The sequence below is a fragment of the Pelophylax lessonae genome (genome assembly GCF_965119305.1).
Source record: "Pelophylax lessonae genome assembly, chromosome: 12".
Taxonomy (NCBI): domain Eukaryota; kingdom Metazoa; phylum Chordata; class Amphibia; order Anura; family Ranidae; genus Pelophylax; species Pelophylax lessonae.
The window spans coordinates 131,492,598-131,515,784 of NC_138779.1; the positions used below are offsets into that span (position 1 = coordinate 131,492,598).

Here is a 23,187-nt window from a genome sequence, read left to right on the forward strand (position 1 = left end):
ATTCTATGGCTATTTAATGTTCAAAGAGTAATTCTAAGGTGAACTTCCGCTTCAAAGGTGGCATTCTGTGTTATTCTCTGATAATGATCCAAGCAAGTGTAATAACAATTATCATGCACATCAAAACAAGTATAAGCTGTTTTCTTCCTTGTCATTGGAAGAGTATTGTAGTAAGCTGGAGGAAACCCAATGGTTGTTCTGTGAGGTTTCCAGTAAAGAGCAGCAGTCTCGTCACAATAGACTCTCGCATGTATAGGTGAGTCAGGGCGGAAGAAGCTTAACTTGTAAGGTGTCCAGGGCAGGGCTAAACCTGGAATTCCAGTTTGACAACTTTCTATGTTCGTTTTTTTTTTTTATAAAACAGACATGTAGGTAGGGACAACAGGATGAAACTGACATTCTGAAATAATCAAACACAAGCTGTGACTTGCAGAGATATAAGCATACGGCATTGAAACATATTCTGGGATCAGTGAACTCCGCAGTGGAAGTGTGAAGTCTTAAGACCTTGACCCTTTGAGCATACTCCATGGTAAGTGTATGATATACCAGAAAAAGACATGTGGCTGGCTTGGCCCTGTAACCTCCATGTTCTGATTTCCACTCAAAGCCTCATCTCTGTATGGTCTACTTTGAGAATTTAAATAATTATTTTCCTTTAGAAAGGGAGAGTAAGCTTCACATTTAAAAAAAAAAAACCAGCGTGCAACTAGCATACTGTTTGTGCGTTTGTATACAATAAACTTTGTAACCTATTTTTTATTATTTTTATCATTCAATGGTGCTGTAGAAAACATGTCTTTTGGCTTTCAGTAGATGCATGTATGGGTAATGTAAAGCATATCTTGTACCTAAGCAATAAATATGAAAAATATGTTCACATCTAACTGTATAGTTTAATATATTTACTACCAATGTCACCCATGTTTTTAATCTATATATCTTCTAAGCAGATCTTGCTTCCTCCCTTGCATGAGCAGTGGCCAACAATGCTGAGTTTTTTTTGTGGCTTGTAAGTTAGGGAGGGATGCAGAAGTCATTTGATTGTGAATTTGCTTTCCATGGTAAAAAGGATGATGCCATAATCAGCTGAACAATATCAACATTGCTCCATTGTGCTTGTAAGCTTATGGTAGGGGATCAATAGGGCATATTCAGGTGTCAGCCTTATCAACTCCTGTGCCATGTGATGGGACCCATGCGTGAGAAAATTTGGCAAACATTTTTGGTTGTACCCATGCTATGAAATCATATTCCCAAAAGTCTTAAGAATAGTAGTCGAAGTATATATAGTTACATAATTATAGAAGTATATATAGTTACATAGTTAATGAATTAGGAAAAAAAGACACCAGTCCATCCAGTTCAACCTATGATGTGTGTGTGTGTGTGTGTGTGTGTGTGTGTGTTGATAAGTCCCACCTTAGGCCAAAGGGCTGGTAACCCCACTATGGGATGGGAGATAGTTATGGTATAAAGCCGTAACCTATTGGCTGCAGCCGCTGATTGAGAAAAGTTTTCCAACATTCTTCTTTGACCGAAGTCGCTCAAACAATAGACTTCTGTTGAGCAGGGATGGCCATACACTGGTTGAAATTTGGCTAGTCCCTGCTGTACCGGCTGGATTTCGATCCTGCTTTGGCCAGCTTTAGATGTAAGAAAACCGTGCATGATATTACAGTTGACAAGCAGAAACTTTCAGACTTCAGGTGACCGCTCACCCTTTCACTCCATACAAAGAAGTAGTAAAATAAATAAGGGGGTGTATTTAAATACTTTCCAAATAAATCTGTACAGCGCTAATCATTTAGGGACTAAATATTTAGAGTCTTATGCTTAGTACACATTATGAGAAAATCAGACAAAAAATACCACTTTCAGAGCGATCGTACGATAATCTGATAGTTAATACACAGCTTTCGAGAGCAGATCATGACAGTTCATTCAAAATTATCCCAAAGGACAAACACAAATATTTTTCTCTTACGATACCAGAACAAATGATTTTCGTTTAATTGGAACAGTATTCATCTGGAAAAAATCGGAAAACCAAGACCACGCATGCTTTGAAATGAAAAAATACATTACTATACAACACATCACTTCCAAGGTTGTATTCTATCTTACGAGAATTTTCTTAACTTCAGTAACCTATTGATGTGCTAATACTTGCAGTACCGCTCTAAGTAAAAAAGTAAAAAAGGCAAAGGGAGTATGTATAGCCCCACTGGTGCTCAGGAATAAGGTGCTGGTGAAAAATGTCACTATCCAGTAGTGTATAGCAAACTTAAAAAAAAAAATGCTGCTCATCCCTATGCAGTCTATGTAGTTGACATGTACAAGATGGGCTCAGCCTAGCACAACTTCACACGACATGTTTTGCCCCACCCACTGGGGCATGGTCATAGAGGTCACTTCATGACTAAGCCCCAGTGGGTGAGACGAAAACATGTCACAAGACATGACGTGGTGTGGAGTGGTGCTAGGCTGAGCCCAACTTATACATGCTAACCATAGACTTCATAGGGTTGAACGTCATTTTTTTATCAAGTTTAGTAAGCTTTTGGTTTTTGATATGAAACTAGCATGCAAAAAAAAACAGATGATTCAATATTCTCATTGTGTGTATGAGGCTTAAGGCTACTAGGATGCCCTATGATTGCTAACATTCCTTGTGATCATGGTGCAGCCATGGGCTTTAGGGTCACTCAACGCCCTACAATTCAACTGTACAATCAACTTTAACGTTACCAAAAACGATGTAATATGAGGATCTAGCTAAACTACTCAATTTGTATCCAATCGGGCAAGCCCTAGCACTGCATTGTTGTTGGTAGATCCAAAATAGATTGTACAATCAGCTTGTAAGGTGAACTTTACTTAAATCCAATCAACTCTAAAGTTGGCCATAGATGGCCAAAGATGGAGAGATTTTTCTTTCCTACAACCACGGATTGCAGGAAAGAAAATCACTCAATTCCCCCATTAACACAGTTAGTGTTAATGGGGAAAGCCCTTCCACAGAGCCATACTGAACACAAAGTGATTATTGCTGGCGGCTATAGCCGCTGGCAATATTCACATGAAAATCCGACAGACTGGTCGTACTCATGTTGATTGATTGATCAACTTGGGTACAATCAGCCGACCCTTATTATGGTTCAAATCTCAGCCAGTCCCTGCTGAACCAGCCAAGATTCTAGCCATCTATTACCGGCTTAAATTGGTTGTAAAGCCTTAAGGTTATTTACCCTAACTCATTCTATGCATTAAAGTGAAAAACCTTCTGTGCTACAGCTCCCCCCCCCCCTCCCTTTTCTTACTTGAGCCCAATCCAAACCAGCAATATGCTTGAGCACAGCAGGTTCATCCACTGTCGCTCTTCTCATTGGACAGATTGATAGCAGCGGGAGCTATTGGCTCCCGCTGCTGTCAATCAAAAGCTGTGACATGGAAGTGGATGGCAGGGTTGAGTCCCGCTGTCTGTGTCAATGGACGCAGCAGTGGAATTTAGGAGCAAGCCTGCATAGGTGTCCCCAGGGAAAACAGCTTTCCGTGAGGGCACCTGATGAAGAGGTGGAGCCTGGAGCACCAGCAAGGGACCCCAGTAGAAAATGATAGGGGCTGCTCTGTGCAAAACCATTGCACAGAGCAGCTAAGTATAGGCATGATTGTTATTAAAAAAAAAAAAACATTTACAATCACTTTAACAATTGCCTGTTGCATTTGTAGTGTCTGCAGTCTGAAAGAAGTGTCATATATATGCAACTCTTGCCTCTTTATTTGTTATAGAGTATATAGTTATAATTGTTACTTTTATTTTTTAACGTCAGAAACAATACAGTTGAGCAGAATAAACAAAGTACAACAGAGTTCTCATGAAAAGTAAGTTGCATGGCAGTCAGTAGAAATATAGAAGCAGTGCTCTCTTGTAATAAGCTGATGGTTTCCTACAGTGAGGGAAAAAAGTATTTGATCCCTTGCTGATTTTGTATGTTTGCCCACTGACAAAGAAATGATCAGTCCATAATTTTAATCATAGGTTTATTTTAACTGTGAGTGACAAAATAACAAGAAAAATATTCAGAAAAATGGATTTCAATAATGTTTTAAATTGATTTGCATTTTAATGAGTAAAAAAAGTATTTGACCCCTTCGCAAAACATGACTTAGTACTTGGTGGAGAAACCCTTGTTGGCAATCACAGAGGTCAGACGTTACTTGTAGTTGGCCACCACTTAGCACACATCTCAGCAGGGATTTTGTCCCACTCCTCTCTGCAGATCCTCTCCAAGTCATTAACCACTTAAAGACCGGGCGGTTTTACCCCCTTAATGACCAGGCCATTTTTTGCAATACAGCACTGCGTTACTTTAATTGACAATTGCACGGTCGTGCGACGCTGTACCCAAATAAAATTGATGACCATTTTTTCCCACAAATAGAGCTTTCTTTTGGTGGTATTTGATCACCTCTGCGGTTTTTATTTTTTGCGCTTTAAATAAAAAAAATAGCGTCAATTCTGAAAAAAAAAAAACAAAACAATATTTTTTACTTTCTGCTATAAAACATTCAGAATAAAAAAAAAATTAAAAATCTAATTTTTTCATCAATTTAGGCCAATATGTATTCTACCACATATTTTTGGCAAAAGAAATTCCCAAAAAGTGTATATTAATTGGTTTGCGAAAAAGGTATCAAGTCTACAAACAGGGGAAAGATTTATGTAATTTTTATTTTTTTATATTTTTTTACTAGTAATGGCAGCGATCAGCGATTTTTAGCAGGACTTGACACTTTGGAAGGGACCAGTGACACTAATACAGTAATCAGTGCTAAAAATATGTGTTACTGTACTAATTAATGACACTGGCAGGGAAGGGGTTAACACCAGGGGCGATCAAAGGGTTAAGTGTGCAAAGGGTTGTACTTATTGGATAAACACAGAGACCTGTGATCCTAAATAGGAGGAACACAGGATCCCTGTATTCATCTCTGACAGAACAGTGGTCTGCCTTGTTTACATTGGCAGACCGCCATTCTTACGCCACGGGGAGCGATCACAGGGGGCCGGTAGACATCGCGTCCGCCGGACCCACTGATTGGTTCCCCTCTGGCCAATCAGTGTGTGTGCATGCCTCCGGCGGCGTTCGCACGCCCCCACTATCTATTACTCTAAGCGACGTACAGGTATGTCATTTTGCATAATAGAGCCGACCTGCCGCAGTAAAACTAGAGCAGCTGGTCAGCAAGTGGTTAAGGTTTTGAGGCTGACGTTTAGTTTCTTGAACCTTCAGCTCCCTCCACATATTTTCTATGAGGTTAAGGTCTGGAAACTGGCTAGGCCACTCCGGGACCTTAATTTGCTTCTTCTTGAGCCACTTATTTGTTGCCGTGGCTGTGTGTTTTGGGTCATTGTCATGCTAGAAGATCCATCCACAACCTATTTTCAATGCCCTGGCTGAGGGAAGGAGGTTCTCACCCAAGATTAGACAGTACATGGTTCTGCCCATAGTCCCTTTGAAGTGAAGTTGTCCTGTCCCCTTAGCAGAAAAATGAAACCACAACCACCTCCATGTTTGATGGTGGGGATGGTGTTTTTGGGGTCATAGGCAGCATTCCTCCACAAACACAGAGAGTTGAGTAGATGCCAAAGAGCTTGATTTTGGTCTCATCTGACCACAACACTTTCACCCAGTTCTCCTCTGAATCATTCAGATGTTGATTAGCAAACTTTAGACAGGCCTGTACATGTGCTTTCTTGTGTGGGGGGACCTTGCAGGCGTTGCAGGATTTCAGTCCTTCATGGCGTAGTGTGTTACCAATTGTTTTCTTGGTGACTATGGTCCCAGCTGCCTTGAGATCATTGACAAGATTCTCCCATGTAGTTCTGGGCTTATTCCTCACCGTTCTCATGATTATTGAAACTCCATGAGGTGAGATCTTGCATGGAGCCCCATACCAAGAGAGATTGACAGTTATTTTTGTGTTTCTTCCATTTGCCAATAATTGCACCAACTGTTGTTATCCTCTTGCCAAGCTACTTGGTGATGGTCTTGTAGCCCATTCCAGTCTAGTGTAGGTCTACAATCTTGTCTCTGACATCATTGGACGGCTCTTTAGTCTTGGCCATGAGGGAGAGATTGGAATCTGGTTGATCGATTGCTTCTGTGGATAGGGGTCATTTATACAGATAACAAGCTGCGATTAGGAGCACTCCCTTTAGAAGAGTGCTCCTACTCTCAGCTCGTTACCTGTATAGAAGACACCTGGGAGCCAGAAATCTTGCTGATTTATAGGGGATACAATACTTATTTCACTCATTAAAATGCAAAAAAATGAATAACTTTTTTTATGAAATGTGTTTTTCTGGATATTTTTGTTGTTATTTTGTCTATCATTGTTAAAATAAACCTACCATTAAAATGATAGACTGATCATTTCTTTGTCAGTGGGCAAACGTACAAAATCATCAGGCCATCAATAACTTTTTTCCCCCAGATTTATAACAGGTATATCTATCAGCAATCACTAATCCTCTCTTGTAATATGTAATTTGACTATAATGGTGTCATTTACAATGACTTCCATTTACACCACATCAAACTAGGCTGCAATGCGCACATTTTTGGGCATTGAGGCATGTAGCGGCGTTCTGCGTTAGGCAGCACATTCAAAATGAATAAGCAGCTCTGCATCTCAACACATGAAAAATGGGGGAGGCTGCATTTTTTTCACAGTACACCACATCACACAGGACACTTTTCTTTGTTATGGTGCAGTACTCATGCAATGTTAAGGTGTGTTTGGATGCCATTCAAAATGAAAGCCACTGCAGTACAGCAATGTAAGTAACAAGCTATACTGCACATTGTCAAATCATGGGTGATATAAATGGGTCCTGAGGGAACACACCTGTTTTGCAATGGACAGTAATGCTGTTATGTTGTGGTGTTACAAAGTTAGTAAGGTTAAAAAAAGACACAAGTCCATCTGGCTCAACCAATAAAAAACAAGAAAAAACAGTAATAAAAAAAAACCCAACCATACAATCCCATATACACAATCCTATACCTGCAGTTGACCCAGAGGAAGGCAAAAAAGAACCAGCAAAGCATGATCCAATTTGCTACAGCAGCAGAGATGTATAAAGTGCTAGAGACCCAGACTTGTGTAAAAAGTGCTCTATCAAAAAAGTGACTTGAGTAGACGTTGAAGTGCTCTTTAAGCACCACACTTAAGTAGAAGTACTAAAGTATTCAACATTTTTTGTACTTAAGTATTGCAAGTAGTTTATTTTAAAATTTACTACTCAAGTACTGAAAGTAAAAGTACAAGTATTGTGTTATGTAGTTATTAAAGAAAGTAGTCAAAAGAGCAGGCCAGGGTCCCCCTCCCATTACAGATTCCCCTTAGAGTAGGCCAGGGTCCCCCTCCTATTATAGATCCCCCTTAGAGCAGGCCAGGGCCCCCCTCCCATTATAGATCCCACTTAGAGCAGGCCAGGTTCCCCCTCCCATTATAGATCCCACTTAGAGCAGGCCAGGGTCCCCCTCCCATTATAGATTCCCCTTAGAGCAGGCCAGGGTCCCCCTTCCATTATAGATTCCCCTTAGAGCAGGCCAGTGTCCCCCTCCCATTATAGATTCCCCTTAGAGCAGGCCAAGGTCCCCCTCCCATTATAGAGCCCCCTTAGAGCAGACCAGGGTCCCCCTCCCATTATAGATCCCCCTTAGAGTAGGGCAGGCCAGGGCAGGTCCCTCCCCCCATTGAATAGATCCGATCCCCTTAGTGAGTGACTTGACTTCAAGACAGTTCTTACTTCTCCTACCTTAGGCTGTCTCGAGTCCTCCAGCCTCTCTCTCTACAGTCCCCAGTCCAGTCCCCCCTGCTGAAAGAAGAATATATTCCTACCTCCATCCAGTTCTCCCGCACTGCTCAGTGCCCAGAGACAGTCTAGTAGTCTAGACTCTAGTAACTCACAGTCCATCCCCCAGCCAGGGCCCAGAGAGATCATTCCGCAGGCAGGTGTCTCTCCTCTCTCGCCACCACCACTTCACTTGAGAGCCGAGCGGGAGGCGGGACTCGGGCCGAGCCGAGGGAGGGCAGAGGCAGCGAGGCTCTGCCCCTGAGCCACCGCATCGGGTCGGGGATTGGTCATGACTTCTGAGTCTCAGAGACAGTGAGACTCTAGTAAAAAAAGTCAGCGGCGGTGCGGGGTTGGAATGGAATTATTCGTAACATTTTTATAATTGTAACGAGTAACGATGCAGCACATAAAAAAACTCATCAAAAATATGTACAGAAGTAAAAGTGGAAGAAGAAGGAAAAAAATGTTACTCTAGTAAAGTACATATACCGCCTTTTATAGTAGGGGTGGTGAGGTAATTGGCGCTGCCTAAAAATATGGTGGTGTACTGAATTCTTAATATCACAATAAAATGCGGTACAATCAAATACAGAAATGACAAACCATATATGAAATACTATAAATATAAAGTACATATATTCAAATGGTATCAGTAAGCCTCAAGTGCAGTTCATATCCATCATATTCCTCCTGAAGACGTCATTGATGACGAAACGTGTAGGGGGTAATTACGTAGTTTCCACATCACTGGAACGCAGATCCAGTGGTTGGCTCGCATAGCGTCCCGGAAGTCACCGCTAAAGAGGGTCTTGCGGTCCTTAGCTCATTGCTCTCCTATTTACCTGTATTAAATGTGAGTACTATTCTTATTTTTATAATAAAGGAAGATATTGTTAATCAGTACTTCACTATACGAGGCTCTTTTCTCCTGTACATGACCCTGGATTTATTTGTGATGGATATGAACTGCACTTGAGGCTTACTGATACCATTTGTATATACTATTTTGGGAAAGAGGATTCATGATTTACCATTGAAGTTCCTTACTGAGGGCATACCTTGTTACCAACACGCTGGTTACCCCTGCAGGGGTGCCAACTTCTGGTGAGTGCGGGATAAATTGAAAGGGGAGCACTGTTTCCTCACCCGACACCCAACACCTGGATCACCTCAAGAGTCACCCATCAATCCGATACTTTAATCACTTTATGAACTTTATGGACTTTTCTGCCCACTTTTTTTATCTTCTATGATTTTTCATATATTTATACATATTTCTTGGCCAATTTCTTGTATTTTTGGTTTTTCTAATGGTCCTTCTACCAATCCTACATTTGGTAGGACCACTGCACTTGATCACTTTTTTCCTTGATATATTTATTCACTACCACTAATAGGTCTTGGCCATTTTTTCTATTTTCTTCAGTTCACCGGTCCATTTCAGGATCTTTTTGCACTTGATCGCTTTCTCAGATTTTTTCATATTTATTCACTATCAATTTTATCCAATTTTTATTGGAATCACTTTACCATTTTATCTATCAACCTTGTTGATACTCTTGGAATTTTTTTCACGTATACTTTGTTCTAATTTATAGTGACCGATATATATATTCTTTCTGACACTTTTTTCACTTTATTTGGTTACTCTTTGCCCACCAAGCACTTTATATTTATACTTAATTATTTATTCACCCACCGTTTATACTATTGCACTTTATATTGCACTTTATATTTATAGTATTTCATATATGGTTTGTCATTTCTGTATTTGATTGTTCCGCATTGTATTGTGATATTAAGAATTCAGTACACCACCATATTTTTAGGCAGCACCAATTACCTCACCACCCCAAATATATATCGAATATTGACCTCACAGTCTATATTTTTGAGGTAGGCTGCAGCCAATTTATTCCTCCATAAAGTGCGGAAATTTCCTCCTTAGATACCGCCTTTTAGTACTTAAGAACAGCAGTGAAGAAGTTCTACTTAGTTACTATACATCTCTGTACAGCAGAAGAAAAAAAAATCCCTCCTGATCCCCCGAAAAGCAATCAGATATTCCCTGGATCAACTCTACCTATAAATATTAGTACCCGTTTATATTATGTACACCCAGGAAAGAATCCAGGCCTTTTTAAAGCAATCTAGTGAGCTACCCTGAACCACCTCTGGAGGGAGTCTATTCCACATTTTCACAGCTCTTACGGTGAAGAAACCTTTCCGTATTTGGGGATGAAATCTGTTTTCCTCTAGATGTGAAGAGGGCCCCCTTGTCCTCTGTGTTGACCTTAAAGTGAATAAGTCAAGTGTGTGTTGCATTAGAAAAAGTAAGCATGCCTGTTTTCTGGTCCATTGTGATGCGCTGGTAGCCTATGCATGCTAACATAGGAGTACATTCTAAGGCACCACAACAGGTGTGAATGGGCTCTTATCATAGGTGCGTCCAGCCTATTGCATTACGGTGTCCAATCCAGAGCTCAAACACGCATGTGCATGTGCATGTGTATTTTATACATACTGTAGATGTTGGTGTCAGTAGGATAGTGGATGATGTCAGTTAGTAGAGCAGTAGTTGGTGTCAGTAGGACAGAGGATGGTGTCAGTCAGTTGAGCAGTGGTTGGTGTCAGTGGGACAGTTGATGGTGTCAGTCAGTAGACAGTAGTTGGTGTCAGTAGGACAGTGGATGGTGTCAGTCAGTTGAGCAGTGGTTGGTATCAGTAGGACAGTTGATGGTGTCAGTCAGTAGACAGTAGTTGGTGTCAGTAGGACAGTGGATGGTGTCAGTCAGTAGACAGTAGTTGGTGTCAGTAGGACAGTTGATGGTGTCAGTCAGTAGACAGTAGTTGGTGTCAGTAGGACAGTGGATGGTGTCAGTCAGTTGAGCAGTGGTTGGTATCAGTAGGACAGTTGATGGTGTCAGTCAGTAGACAGTAGTTGGTGTCAGTAGGACAGTTGATGGTGTCAGTCAGTAGAGCAGTAGTTGGTGTCAGTAGGACCGTGGATGGTGTCAGTCAGTAGAGCATTAGTTGGTGTCAGTAGAACAGTGGATGGTGTCAATCAGTGGAACAGTGGTTGTGTCAGTAGGACAGTGGATGGTGTCAGTCACTAGAGCAGTAGTTGGTGTCAGTAGGATAGTGGATGGTGTCAGTCAGTGGAGCAGTGGTTGTGTCAGTAGGACAGTGGATGGTGTCAGTCACTAGAGCAGTAGTTGGTGTCAGTAGGATAGTGGATGGTGTCACTAGAGCAGTAGTTGGTGTCAGTAGGATAGTGGATGGTGTCATTAGAGCAGTGGTTGGTGTCAGTAGGACAATGGATGGTGTCAGTCAGTAGAGCAGTGGTTGGTGTCAATAGGACAGTGGATGGTGTCAGTCAGTAGAGCAGTGGTTGGTGTCAGTAGGCCATTGGATAGTGTCAGTCAGTAGAGCAGTGGTTGGTGTCAGTAGGACAGAGGATGGTGTCAGTCAGTAGAGCAGTAGTTGGTGTCAGTAAGACAGTGGATGGTGTCAGTCAGTAGAGCAGTAGTTGGTGTCAGTAAGACAGTGGATGGTGTCAGTCAGTAGAGCAGTAGTTGGTGTCATTAGGACAGTGGATGGTGTCAGTCAGTAGAGCAATAGTTGATGTCAGTAGGACAGTGGATGGTGTCAGTCAGTAGAGCAGTGGACTTTGTCATAAGGGCAGAGGATGGGGTCAGTAGGATAGTGGATGGTGTCAGTCAGTAGAGCAGTGGTTGGTGTCAGTAGGACAGTGGATGGTGTCAGTCAGTAGAGCAGTGGTTGGTGTCAGTAGGACAGTGGATAGTGTCATTTAGTAGAACAGTAGTTGGTGTCAGTAGGACAGTGGATGGTGTCAGTCAGTAGAGCAGTGGTTGGTGTCAGTAGGACAGTGGATAGTGTCATTTAGTAGAACAGTAGTTGGTGTCAGTAGGACAGTGGATGGTGTCAGTCAGTAGGGCAGTGGACTTTGTCATAAGGGCAGAGGATGGTGTCAGTAGGACAGTGGATGGTGTCAGTCAGTAGAGAAGTGGTTGGTGTCAGTAGGACAGTGGATAGTGTAATTTAGTAGAGCAGTGGTTGGTGTCAGTAGGACAGTGGATGGTGTCAGTCAGTAGGGCAGTGGATGGTGTCAGTCAATAGGGCAGTGGACTTTGTCATAAGGGCAGAGCATGGGGTCAGTAGAGCAGTGGACTGTATCAGTAGGGCAGTGGACAGTATCAGTAGTTTTTTTTTATCAATTACTACTACTAAGTACATTTTTTTGTATTTTTTTACAATATTTATTTTTTTTTTTTTTTTATACAGTTTTTTAGGAACCCAGGTGGGGGATCAGATAATCAGATGACTTATCGTTCGCATTTTGTTGCATGATAATAGTATTGAATTTAACAATGCGCACTAAACCTATGATTTTTTTGTACGATTCTGGAAAAGCTTCCTAATTGCGTAGCTACGTATTGAATAGTGCAAAACAAAAACAATGGCAGCCAGGCTTTTTATGGGTTATTTTCGTGTTTCTGATCATTCGTGGTCCTTGTCTATCGATTTTTAGCGGATGCATACTGCACTGATTAAACGATTGTCGTTCGCTAGGCTATTGTACGACAAAAGTTTTCGTGTTTGCCCCTTCGGATTTTGTTGGATGAAATGTCGTGATTGGTTGTTGAAAGCTGTGTACTAACGATCAGATTATCGTGCGATCAATTCGAAATCGATTTTTTTCGTACGATTATCATATTGTGTGTACGAGGCATTAGTGCCTTTTGTGCATTATATTAGCCTCAGGACCTGTGTAATTAATATGTGTCCTGGTTTAAAGGAATGAGGTGGCAACCCTAGGTACAGCACGGGCGGCTGTTCCTTCAGAGCGCATGCGTCAGTGATGTCACTGGCTGCATTTAACCACTTCCTGCAAACTGACGTAGCTCTAGGTCGGCTCAGAGAAGTGGTTGTACCGGGGTGATGCCTGCAGCTAGAGGCACCATTTTTTAGAGCCAGCGGTCGGCTTTCAGGTCATAATGGCTGATGCGGCTCAGGAGCCGCTCGGTCATTACCCCAGCGAGCGGGAGGGGATGCCCCCCCCTTCCGCAGCTCTGCCCAGGTCTCCCATCCCACCGGGAGACTCGAGCAACCAGCCAACATGTCCGCCGGCTGGTTGGAGTCCCGATCAAAGCCGGATTCGGCTTCGATCTGAACTCCGATGTAGTAACCCGGCGGCTAAAGGCACCAAATTTAAAAAAGTGACAGTATTCAAAAACATTTTTTTTCCTATTTATTTTATTACATGTTTTAATTTTAGCACAGTTTAAAAAAAAAAAAAATCTGATCACTTTTATTGCTGTCACAAGCAATGTAAACATCCCTTGTGACAGTAATAGGCAGTGACAGGTACTCTTTATGGAGGGATCGGGGGTGTAAAAGACTCCAGACCCCTCTACTGGATTTCAATGTATTCAAAGTGCCGAAATCAGCATTTTTTAAAGCGCCCCCGTTGCCATGAGCTCACGCACGAAAGAAAACGCATACAGAAGTCGCACCCGCAAATGAATGCACTGTTCAAACCACACATGTGAGGTATCACCACGATCGCAAGAGCGAGAGCAATCATTCTAAAAGAAGAGCTACACTGTAACTCTAAACTGGTAACCGTTAAAACATTTTAAAATGTCGCCTATGGAGATTTTTATTGACCGTAGTTTGTTGCCATTCCGCGGTTGTGCGCAATTTTAAACCGTAACATGTTAAGTATCTATTTACTCGGTGTGGCCTCCTCTTTCAATATACAAAAAATGGGCTAACTTTACTGTTTAGTTTTTTTTTATATGCAGTGAAATTTACTTTTTCCAATAAAATGGCTTTTGAAAGACCGCTGCGCAGATACCACGTGACAAAAAATATTGCAATGACCGCCATTTTATTCTCCAGACTCTTTGCTAAAAAAAAATATAGATATAATGTTTGGGGGTTCTAAGTAATTTTCTAGCTGAAAATACAGATTTTAACAACATGTGTCAGAAATGGGCTCGGTCTAGAAGTGGTTAAAGTATATATCTCCTAAACGGTGCAAGTTTAAGAGATATATACAGTACCTATAGGTAAGCCTTATCATAGGCTCACCTATAGGTACAAGTTACATAGGTAAGCCTTATCATAGGCTCACCTATAGGTACAAGTTACATAGGTAAGCCTTATCTGGGCTCACCTATAGGTACAAGTTACATAGGTAAGCCTTATCTGGGCTCACCTATAGGTACAAGTTACATAGGTAAGCCTTATCCGGGCTCACCTATAGGTACAAGTTACATAGGTGAGCCTTATCTGGGCTCACCTATAGGTACAAGTTACATAGGTAAGCTTTATCATAGGCTCACCTATAGGTACAAGTTACATAGGTAAGCCTTATCTGGGCTCACCTATAGGTACAAGTTACATAGGTAAGCCTTATCTGGGCTCGCCTATAGGTACAAGTTACATAGGTAAGCCTTATCATAGGCTCACCTATAGGTACAAGTTACATAGGTAAGCCTTATCTGGGCTCACCTATAGGTACAAGTTACATAGGTAAGCCTTATCTGGGCTCACCTATAGGTACAAGTTACATAGGTAAGCCTTATCATAGGCTCACCTATAGGTACAAGTTACATAGGAAGCTTTACTTCCTCTTTAAGCATTTGTTTTGAGGTTGTCAGCCATGAAGACCATTTCTTTTTCTGACAACAGAGACTCACAGTAGTATTACAGAAATTTATATTTTTCTCACTTCCTGTTGCATCTCCAAAAAGTAAGTAAAGTGAAGAGAAATCTCCCCATCAGGTCATAGACAGCAAAAAATAAACCAACCCAGGGTTTAACCCTTTCCTATCCTATCCTTACATATCTAGCAAATGGTTGCCATATATTATAGTTTTGGTTTTAATACTACCCTTCCATTCAGGGCCGGGACAAAGGGTGGGCAGGAGGATTGGCTGCCATGGGCTCATCAGTTTTACTGGGGGTAGCAGCCCCTAAGCCTGCACATAATGAAGGGGAATGGGGGCACAGTTTGGCTTCTTTGTCCTGGGTGCTGGATGACCTTGTCCCAGCACTGCTACCACTCCTGGTACACATACAAGTCACACATTAATGCACCTCTGTAATCATTACTACATTATTAAATGTATTTTTATAAATGCCAGCAGTGTAACTGAGTTTGCCTTGGTATTAGCTTTTTGCAGTCTACTACACAGTCAGCACAGCAGACAGGTGGGGGTTGGGTGGAATGGAGGTAACAGCACACGGAGCCAGTCAGGTGTGCTGCAGGATAAGGAGCATGCTTATATCAGACTGACACAGAGTGTGCGCCTCCTATATTCACTGTCTGTTTATAGGGTGGGGTTGGAAAGTGAAACTAGCAGAAAAAGATCTCGTTCCCTACCCTGCTAGAAAAGGTTGTACTGTATGGCAGAGCTGTATAAATCTAAGGACTGTATGAACAGAAATACAAATCCTTTGCAGGTAAAACAGTTCTCATTAATGTATTTCATATGTGTATTAAAATGTTTGCCTTGCGTTCAGGTCCAATGTTCTGGGTTAGAACATGTGGCTGATCATGGAAGATCAAGGCTGAAATCCCAAAACTACCACACCAAGAAAAGTAATTTTTTATTTTAAAGAAATGTAAATTTTTTATGTTTTAAGCAGAGTCCATTGAGATTTTGAAAATGCTTTTCCTTTCCTTTAAATTTTGTTAATTAAAGTAGAACCATAGGCAAAACTTTTTTTTTTTTTTTTTTTTTTTTTTTTTTTTTTTTTTTAATTTTTAAATAGAGCAAAGGAAAATTAAAAACCCATCAGATTTTTTTTTTTTTTTTTGTTTCTCCATCTGTGTCCCTTCACTTCCTGTCCCATAGCCAAACAGGAAGTTAAAGGAAATCCCTGCAAGTTAAAGGAATTTCTTTCTGACCCCATAGGTCACCAGAACTAGTGTCCTCATTGGAAGATTACCCTCTTACTTTTCTGGGGACTACCCAAAATGTGGGAATTTCTTTTCCTTTTAATGGTAATTGTAAACAGGAAAAATAGAGAGGGTGAATTTCCTTAACCTCCCTGGTGGTAACCCCAAAGTGTGGCTTGGGGTTAATTTTCAGTACCAAAAGCGGTAACCCCGAGCCACACTTGGGGTTACCCTGTAGTGAAACTTACCTTGTCCCTACGATCCCCTGATGTCCTTCCACTGTGTCCTCCAGCCCCCGCCTTCCGGGTTCCCTTCCTTGCAAGCGCCATGATGCAGGGGGGCAGAATCGGGTGGGAAATTAAAAAAAATGTAATCCTGACATGATACATTGTAATCTGTTAGGATTACATTACTGTAACAAACCATTTCACCTCAATTTTTTTTTTTTTTTTTTTTGCTTTGTCCAGTGCCCTGCCTGCATTTTTACTGTTTTACTCCTTTTATTTTTATTAATCATTTTTTATTTTTTAATTAAATAATTTTAATTTATACATTTTATTAATTGAATTGATTCTGTTAATTATTAATTTATTAATAACATATTATTTTGTATTCACTTTTTCGGTTTTATTCCTAAGAATTACAGGCCTACAATATAAAACAACAGATTTCCATGCAGAACAATGTACCGCTTTGACATTCAAAAATACTGACATAATCAGGCCGCCAGGGAGGTTAAGGGAGGTACAGACCGCAATAAAAACTGATAGGTGTTCTAATCCCTCTCCACTCTAATCAAAAATTAAGTTTTGCCTTTTTATTTATACTTTTAACTTAAAGTCAGACCTAGATGTGTTGGGTACATTTTTTTAGCTATAATCCAATGAAATGTCTGTTGCTTTTCAAAAACCGAATATAAATCTTTCTATTCCATATAGTATATCCTGTTCCAAAGAAAATGTTTGAAGAGGGTTTTTTTTTTTTTTTTTTTTTAAATATTGAAAATCATGGTTTACGATTAGTTCATTACTGGGCATCTTTCATTGAATGAATACATATGAAACATTTTTATTTTTCTGATCATATCAAAATCTTTCACTAGTTTCTAGTAAATTGATAGACTGCAACTACATAAATCCCACCTCTCAAAGTGATTGCCTCCATCCCTGCGTTTGACAGCCAGTGTAAAGTGCATTTGTGACATATAACTCGTGCTTGCAAAGTTTTAATAAACATACCTACATTGATAATGAAAATACCAGAGCTAGAGCTAGAATGATTCATTCTATCAAAGCTCAATCTTCATATCCAGTGCTGCCCTTTCTGTTTATTGATCACCCGAGTTGTCCTACTTCTCAAAGGCATGTAAATGCTGAGCATTTTATTACTACTGTTTAGTTTATTTAAAAAAAAAATATATATATATATATATATATAATATATATATGTGTGTAATCATTTTTTCTTTTTTGCACATTGTGCATTAATTGGGTCCAACTTTCACATGATATTCATTGAAACAGGAGGTAATTGGCTCAGTTCACACACTTAAGCCTCGTACACACGCAACGATTATCGGCCGACCGATCGGCCGTCTTTCGTCCAGTGTTGTTGTGTTGGATGAAATGTGCTCTAGACTGCACACGAATTTTCTCGGCCAACAAAAACCAACTTCAGAAGGGATGTCATGTGCTGGTTTACTTTCTGTGTGTTTTTTCTTCTCTGAGCATGCCCAGTCTTGCTCATCAGAATTTTGTCTGCCGAAATCTGTACTGACTGACGGAAAATCGGCCGTTCTGTTGGCGGCCAACAAAAATTTTATAGCATGCACACCAGATTTTGTTCGGCCGAAAAGTCGGAGTCGGTTTTCGGAAGTATCATACTAACAAGCCGAAAATCGGCCGATCGGACGTTGGCCGAAAATTCACGGCCAACAATCGTTGCGTGTGTACGAGGCATTCGACACCAGCTAAGGATCCCTATTTTCCAAAAAGGTCCAATGATATTTAAAAATGACAGTTACATGGTTGAAAATAGATTTTTTTTTTTTTTCCAAAGAAAATAGATATTTTTATTCTTTGTGATTTGAGTCTATTTTTTTTTTTATGTACAGTGTTGCATTTTTTTTCTTCTTAGTTTTTCAATATGTTATGTTTAATGTTTTTTTATAGTGCAATTTACATGACTTAAACCTATGCTGTAGGTTGTATCTATAGTGACCCCTCGTTCAGTTATAAAAATCTATTTTCACTATAAAAATAATTTACAAAACAATATAATTAAAGATTCTTTTATAAGACATTCTAAAATACCTCTACTGGGAATCTTTATCCTCCGAAGCAGGGAACCTCTAATTTGCTTTGTAATAAAACATAATTGATTTGGTGACCTGTATCTTTGTTGTTCGTACTCTAGTAACAGCTTACATTTGGATACTATCATCTAGATTATTATTACTGTAGATTGATATATAGTCTCTATCATATCTGCAAATCTATTTTAGAAAAAAAATGTTTTTTTTTTTTTTTCAGTTGGTTTCAGGGCTAGGTCAAAATGATATCATACATCCCTGGAGTGTTCAGGAGGGAAGGAATTTTCTCAGCTAAGCACACCCTCCTGCCTGCTTGAGTTAAGGGCAGATGGATCCCAGGAAGTAAATGCTACATTTCAGGTTGTCAGTAAAAAAAAAAAAAAAAAAAAAAATATGCTCAATCAGTAAATTTTCCATGTTTGTAAATAAAAAATGCTGCGGGAGGTTGGCAACACTGGGGGAGGGGGATGTATTTCTTAGTAAAATAACACTTGGAGACATGGATGGGCAAGTTTGCTTTGAAAATATATATTAAAAGTGAATTGTGTTTTTCAATTTGCGGTGCTCAGATACAGTTTAGCTCCCCTTTCACACAATTTGAATGGCATCACGCTTTACCTCATCCTTTTGTATACTTGTTCACATTCGTAAAATTGTATGTTAAACTTTCTGTAATTTTCCTTTACAGGACAAACTTTTCTTTCCTGGTGCATCTTCATGGCAGTATACAATGGGTTTTGGCTCCTTCCTGCAACCTGATAGGACTGGTTAGCTATAAATCAAAGACAGACCTGGCTCAAAGCATTCTCTGTAACTCTCTGAAATATTTTGGGTGGGAATGTGTATGCTGCCATGAAGGTGCACCAGGAAAGGAAAATTACAGAAAGGGGAGTATACAATTTTCAGTTTTCCTGGTACATCATGGCAGTATACAATAGGAACTACCCCGCCGTATGGGAGGGCGTGAGAAAAAATTTGCAATGATCAGAAGAGTAAAGCCTCGTACACCCGTCGAAATTCGGCCGGTAATTTTCGTCCAACGACCGATCTGCCGATTTTCGGCTTGTTAGTGTGATGCTTCCGACAACCGACTCCGACTTTTCGGCCGAAAAAATTCTGGTGTGCAGCCTATAAAATTTTTGTCCTCCGTCAAAACACGTCCGATTTTTGTGCAGTCAGTACAGATTTCGACAGAGAAAAATCTTATGAGCAAGACTAGGCATGCTCAGAGAAGAAAGAACACAAAGAAAGCAAACCAACACATGACATCACTTCTGAAGTAGAATTTTGTCGTGCGAGAAAATTCGTTAGCAGTCTAGGCACATTCCAACCAACAAAACACCACTCTGGACAAAAGACCGACGACCGGTCGGCGGAAATTCGTTGCGTGTGTACTAGGCTTTAGTATGCTTCTGCAAAAGCCAGGTTCCCCTAATAAAGCATAATGAAGGTGTTCTTGGAGAACCATATTGCTGACTTGCAAATAGCCTGGCGTTGGCACTGCCTTGGTGGAATGGCCTCTTAAAGCCTCGCACACACGCAACGATTATCGGCTGACCGATCGTCCGACTTTTGTCCAGTGTTGTTGTGTTGGTTGAAATGTGCTCTAGACTGCACACAAATTTTCTCGGCCAACAAAAATCTACTTCAGAAGTGATCTCATGTGATGGTTTACTTTCCGTGTGTTTTTTCATCTCTGAGCATGCCCAGTCTTGCTCATCAGATTTTTGTCTGCCGAAATCTATACTGACTGACGGAAAATCGGCAGTTGTGATGGCCAACAAAAATTTTATAGCCTGCACACCAGATTTTATTCGGCCGAAAAGTCGGAGTCGTTGTCGAAAGCATCATACTAACAAGCCGAAAATCGGCTGATCGGACGTTGGCTGAAAATTCACGGCCAACTATCGACGCGTGTGTACGGGGCATAACTCTGCCTTAAGCCATGTGGGACCAAGTACAGATCTCAGCTTTCCTAAATGAAAAGGTAGCTGCTAAGTAGGCTATCAGAGTTAGACCAACATTCAGGGGATGTGGCTCCCCCACGCAAAGATGAATGGTAAATTGACTTCCTGGTTAAAGTGAAAGGAGGAAGACACCTTGGGGATAAAGCGACTCAAAGCTTTTAAGGACTACTCTGTTCGGGCAGAATGTTTAAGTGAGGCACTTTGTGTACAAAAACCTGCATTTCTGACATAACCTTTTCATATAGGTTATGACGACCAGAAATTGGTCTTCGGGGTTAGATTCCACAGTGTAATCAATTCTGTAAGATAGAAAGGAAGCCTTGAAAGAGCTTCAAGGACCATAGACGAGTCCCACTTAGGGAACAATGACTTCCTATGAGGCAGTGGCGGCTGGTGCTCCATGGGTCAGGGGAGTGGCAGATGGACCTGACCACGGACCGCACCAGCTCCAGCCCACACCGCACCGCCTTCACTTCATGGAAGTTTTTAAGAACTGCATCAATAAAGGGTTAAGGGCCCCTTGAACCCCTTTAAGTGTGGACAAGGTTGAACTTTAAACGTATTTGAACCTAGGCCCTTGTCCAGCCCCAGTTGTAAGAACTGCAGAACCTTGGATGGTTCTGGTAAATAAAGGACTCCAGGCTTTTTGCTTTGAGATCTGCAAATTTAAACCACATTCTCTGGTAAGGCTTAGTAATTGAGACCTTTCTGGCTTCGCACAAGGTAGCCACTACCTGCACTGAGCATCCATGACTTGGTAGCCTCCACCTCTGAACTCTAATGCCATCAAATGTAATCTCTAACTGGATGGCAAAATTGGCTTAGAGAAAGCAGATACGACATCACTGGCAGAAGCAGTGGTGACTCAATGTTCAACTGCAGGAGAGAGACCAGAGCCTCCTCGGCCAAAATGGTATAATTGCAAATATTGTTACTGGAATTTGAGTCCAACTAGGAATCTGGATATCATAGGCATTTGGGAGATGGATATGCCTCCATTGGAAGTTCCACTGGCAGTCTAAGAAGTCTACTCTTCCACTATTGGATCTATTGCTAGGAATCTGCAATATTTCGTATTCCAGGGAGCTTTACGCTAGATATACCTAGGGAGATTCCCCCTTCAGAGTTGGCCAACTAAACACCCCGGCTGAGGGACCACTCACTGTTTGATCAGAAGGAGCGGCTCAACAAGCCTGCCAACTGACTTTGAATTACTGGCACACAGACTGCTCTCAGGTTTTGCAGATGAATCTGAGCTTAATCGACTAATAGCTCCACTCCTCATTCTCCCCAGCCTCTGTATGTATGCAACTGCCATTTTATTGTCTAAGCACAGTACAACTCTTGTTCCTCTTATTAAAGGGGAAAAAGCCAGAAGAGGCTTGAACATTGCCCTCAGTTTGAGAGCATTCAATACCATGCCTCGTGAGCTGACCAACCTTGAGCAGCTTGCTCCTTGAAATGCATCCTGGCTGACGTGATAATGTTCCAACTTGAAACAATAATTGGTTGATTAAGAAGACCCATGGATACTTAGGCACTGTTCTGCTGGAGGAGACTTTGTTCCCAAAGCGCCTTTTGACTTTCTCTAACAAAGGACCGATCTTTCCCCATGGAATTTTTAGTGCATCCACAAATGCCCACAAGACCATCATTCTTTTGTGAAGCTCTACTTCCAAATTGATTAGCTGTCCAAAATGTTGTAGATTGTTTAGCAGAGTGTCCCGATGCTAGATAAGCATCTCCAGATTGCTGGCTAGAAAAAGGATGTAATCAAAGTAGTGGTTTATTATCCCTCATGTGCCTCCCTATGGCAGACAGTATTACCTTTTTGTGACTGTCCTGGGAAAGGTGGACAAATTGAAGGCAAAGCACCAAAATGGGCGGTCGAACTGAAATGCAGGATGGATTGGGACGTGTAGGTAGACTTCTGATAAATCTACAGAGAGCAAGTATAGCATTGGCCACCTATCGCCTGATTTGTTTTAAAAAAAAAAAAAAAAAATGTTTTATGTATTTTTTTTTAGGAACAGAGGTGAAGCAAATCATCTCCTTTGGGCACTTGAACCCACTACTATGGCTTGTTTTTTAATTCATTTGGGCACAAACTTGAACAGAATTGTTTTCTTTTCCATCAAAAGCAGTACCATGGCTGGCTGGAAGTGATCTGAAGGTGAACTTCACCAATGGCACACGGATGTAGACATTATAGTTTACTTATCCTGAATATTTTCCATCCAGGTATGTGTGCAGAGCTTCAATTTGGCTTCCACAGGTACCCCCCGGAGGAGTGCATCCTTAACCACTTGCCGACTGCCGCCCAACTATATACAGCGGCAGTCAGCCCCTCACAGGCAAAGTGACGTATGGGTACGTCACTAGCCTGTGAGGCTCTAGGGAGCGAGCGTGCGCCGCCGGAGGCGCGCTCCCGCTCGCTCACGGACCCCCCCGCGTGAGTGAGCGGCGGACCCGATGTCCGCCGCTAACTCGCGATCCTCCGGTACAGCGGGAGAAAGGCAGGCGGCTAATGTAAACAAAGCCGCATGTCATTCTCCCCTGTGTAACAGCACAGATCATACGGTCCTGCTATGTAGGACCGTAGATCTCTGCTGTTACACACACAGCCACATCCAATCACAGTTAGAATCACATCCCTAGGGGCACACTTAACCCCTCCCTCTCGAATAAAGTTAACCCCTTCACTGCCAGTGTCATTTTTACAGTAACAGTGCATATGTATAGCACTGATTACTGCAGTGATGTCACTGGTACCCCCAAAAGTGTCAAAAATGTCAGTCAAGGGTCCGATCTGTCCGCTGCAATGTCGCAGTCCCGCAAAAAAATCGCAGATCACCGCCATTACTCATTTAAAAAAAAAATAAAAATGACAATCTTTCCCTTATTAATTAGATGGCCTAAAATGTTAAATTTTGATTTTTACATTTTTTGGGGGGGGGAATTTCATATAAAAAAAAAAATGTGAAAAATATTGTTGTTTTTGCAAAATTGTCGCTTTTTTTTTTTTATAGCGCATGATCAAAAAATCGCACAGGTGATCAAATACCACCAAAAGAAAGCTCTGTTTGTGGAAAAAAAAGGACATCCA

General features: G+C 41.2%; 1 protein-coding gene across 2 annotated transcripts in view; it reads left to right on the top strand.

Moving 5' to 3' along the window:
- The first annotated feature begins 368 nt into the window (after nt 1–368).
- The window catches only part of LOC309568718 (transmembrane protease serine 4-like), an 89,922-nt gene continuing 67,103 nt past the window's right edge, over nt 369–23,187 (top strand). For both annotated transcript variants that reach the window (XM_082274463.1, XM_082274464.1), the window contains exon 1: nt 369–532. In XM_082274463.1, the coding sequence (XP_082130589.1) occupies nt 530–532 (3 nt within the window). In that variant the 5' untranslated portion in view covers nt 369–529. The remainder of the gene's footprint in view (nt 533–23,187) is intronic.